A 1466-nucleotide genomic window follows, 5' to 3' on the forward strand; every position below is an offset into this window, starting at 1 on the left:
AAGGTCTATCCCAGCCCCTAAAAATTCTATGATTCCAGGAGGTCCTGGATGCAAGTGCAGCTTGATGTGGAGGAGAGAGGGAGAAGGCACGTGGCTTGCAAAGGACCAGCACGCAGGATATGGCTGTGAAATCGATGCTCTCAGGCACATACTGTGGTTCTCAGGGATGTCTTGTGCAGGGCCAAGAGTTGGACCCGATGATCCTTGTGGGTCTCTTCCAACTCCAAATGTTCTGTGATTCTATGAAATCACATGTATGCAAACAAATAATTAACACCTTCTCTTGTCCTGTCTCTCCTGGTTGCGCTAGGTGTCTGCGTGCATTCCTGTTCTTAGACTGGCCAGAACCCGTAAGAAGGTTTTGTTTTACTGTCACTTTCCTGATCAGCTCCTGACCAAGAGAGAGTCTTTCCTGAAGCGCCTCTACAGAATACCACTCGACTGGCTGGAAGAGTACACCACTGGCATGGCAGACTGTATTGTTGTGAACAGCAAGTTTACTGCCGGTGTGTTCAAAGACACATTTAAGTCCCTAACTCACATAAACCCAGATGTCCTCTACCCATCCCTCAACATCAGTAGCTTCGAAACGATCATTCCTGCAGACATAGCTGACCTGATACCAAAAAAGAAAAAGTTCTTGTTTCTTTCCATTAATAGATATGAGAGAAAAAAGAATTTAGCTTTGGCTCTTGAAGCCTTGCATGAGCTTCGAGGAAGACTTGATTCGCACCAGTGGAATGAAGTTCACCTGGTTATGGCAGGTGGCTATGATAAGCGAGTTCTGGAAAACGTGGAGCACTACGAAGAGCTGAGGAGACTTGCAGCCAAGCTTAACATTAATGACTGTGTGACTTTCTTGAGATCATTCTCAGACGAACAGAAAATCTCTCTTCTCGGCAACTCTGTATGTGTGCTTTATACACCAAGCAATGAACATTTTGGCATTGTCCCTTTAGAGGCAATGTATATGAGATGTCCAGTTATAGCAGTTAATTCAGGTGGTCCTTTAGAATCAATCTTGCATAATGTTACAGGATTTTTGTGTGATCCTCTGCCAACCCAATTCGCTGAGGCCATGGAAAAAATTGTGAGAGATCCTCTCTTGAAGGACACAATGGGAGCTGCTGGGAGAATGAGAGTTATGGAAAAGTTTTCCTCAGAAGCATTCTCAGAACAGCTGTACCAATACATATGCAGACTAACAAAATAAAACTATATTCCTATATCATCATTTACAACTTTAGTTCTCATTTGTGCAGGAGGCCAATATTGATTGTGACTATGATGAAGAACCAGGGATGTCTAAATTTCCTTGTGCTTCTTATGCTGCCTTATGTCACTTGACACAAAGAATGGGCAAAACATGTCCCACTGTCTCATTAGAAGGTTAAAATTTTCATGTAGTAGGCTGATCTGCCATTTCAAGAGTTGTTTTGTGCACTGTGCCCTGGAAAAATGCATAG

At 43.3% G+C, this 1466-nt stretch overlaps 1 protein-coding gene across 1 annotated transcript; it reads left to right on the forward strand.

Moving 5' to 3' along the window:
• Window positions 1-310: 310 nt before the first annotated feature.
• On the forward strand, window positions 311-1221 carry ALG2 (ALG2, alpha-1,3/1,6-mannosyltransferase; the record flags this gene model as incomplete). Its single annotated transcript, XM_009084988.1, has 1 exon — window positions 311-1221. A coding segment is annotated over one exon (903 nt), but the record flags the coding sequence as incomplete, so codon positions are not given.
• Between the last annotated feature and the right edge of the window lie 245 nt (window positions 1222-1466).

This window comes from Acanthisitta chloris, unplaced genomic scaffold, assembly GCF_000695815.1.
Source record: "Acanthisitta chloris isolate BGI_N310 unplaced genomic scaffold, ASM69581v1 scaffold26671, whole genome shotgun sequence".
Lineage (NCBI taxonomy): Eukaryota > Metazoa > Chordata > Aves > Passeriformes > Acanthisittidae > Acanthisitta > Acanthisitta chloris.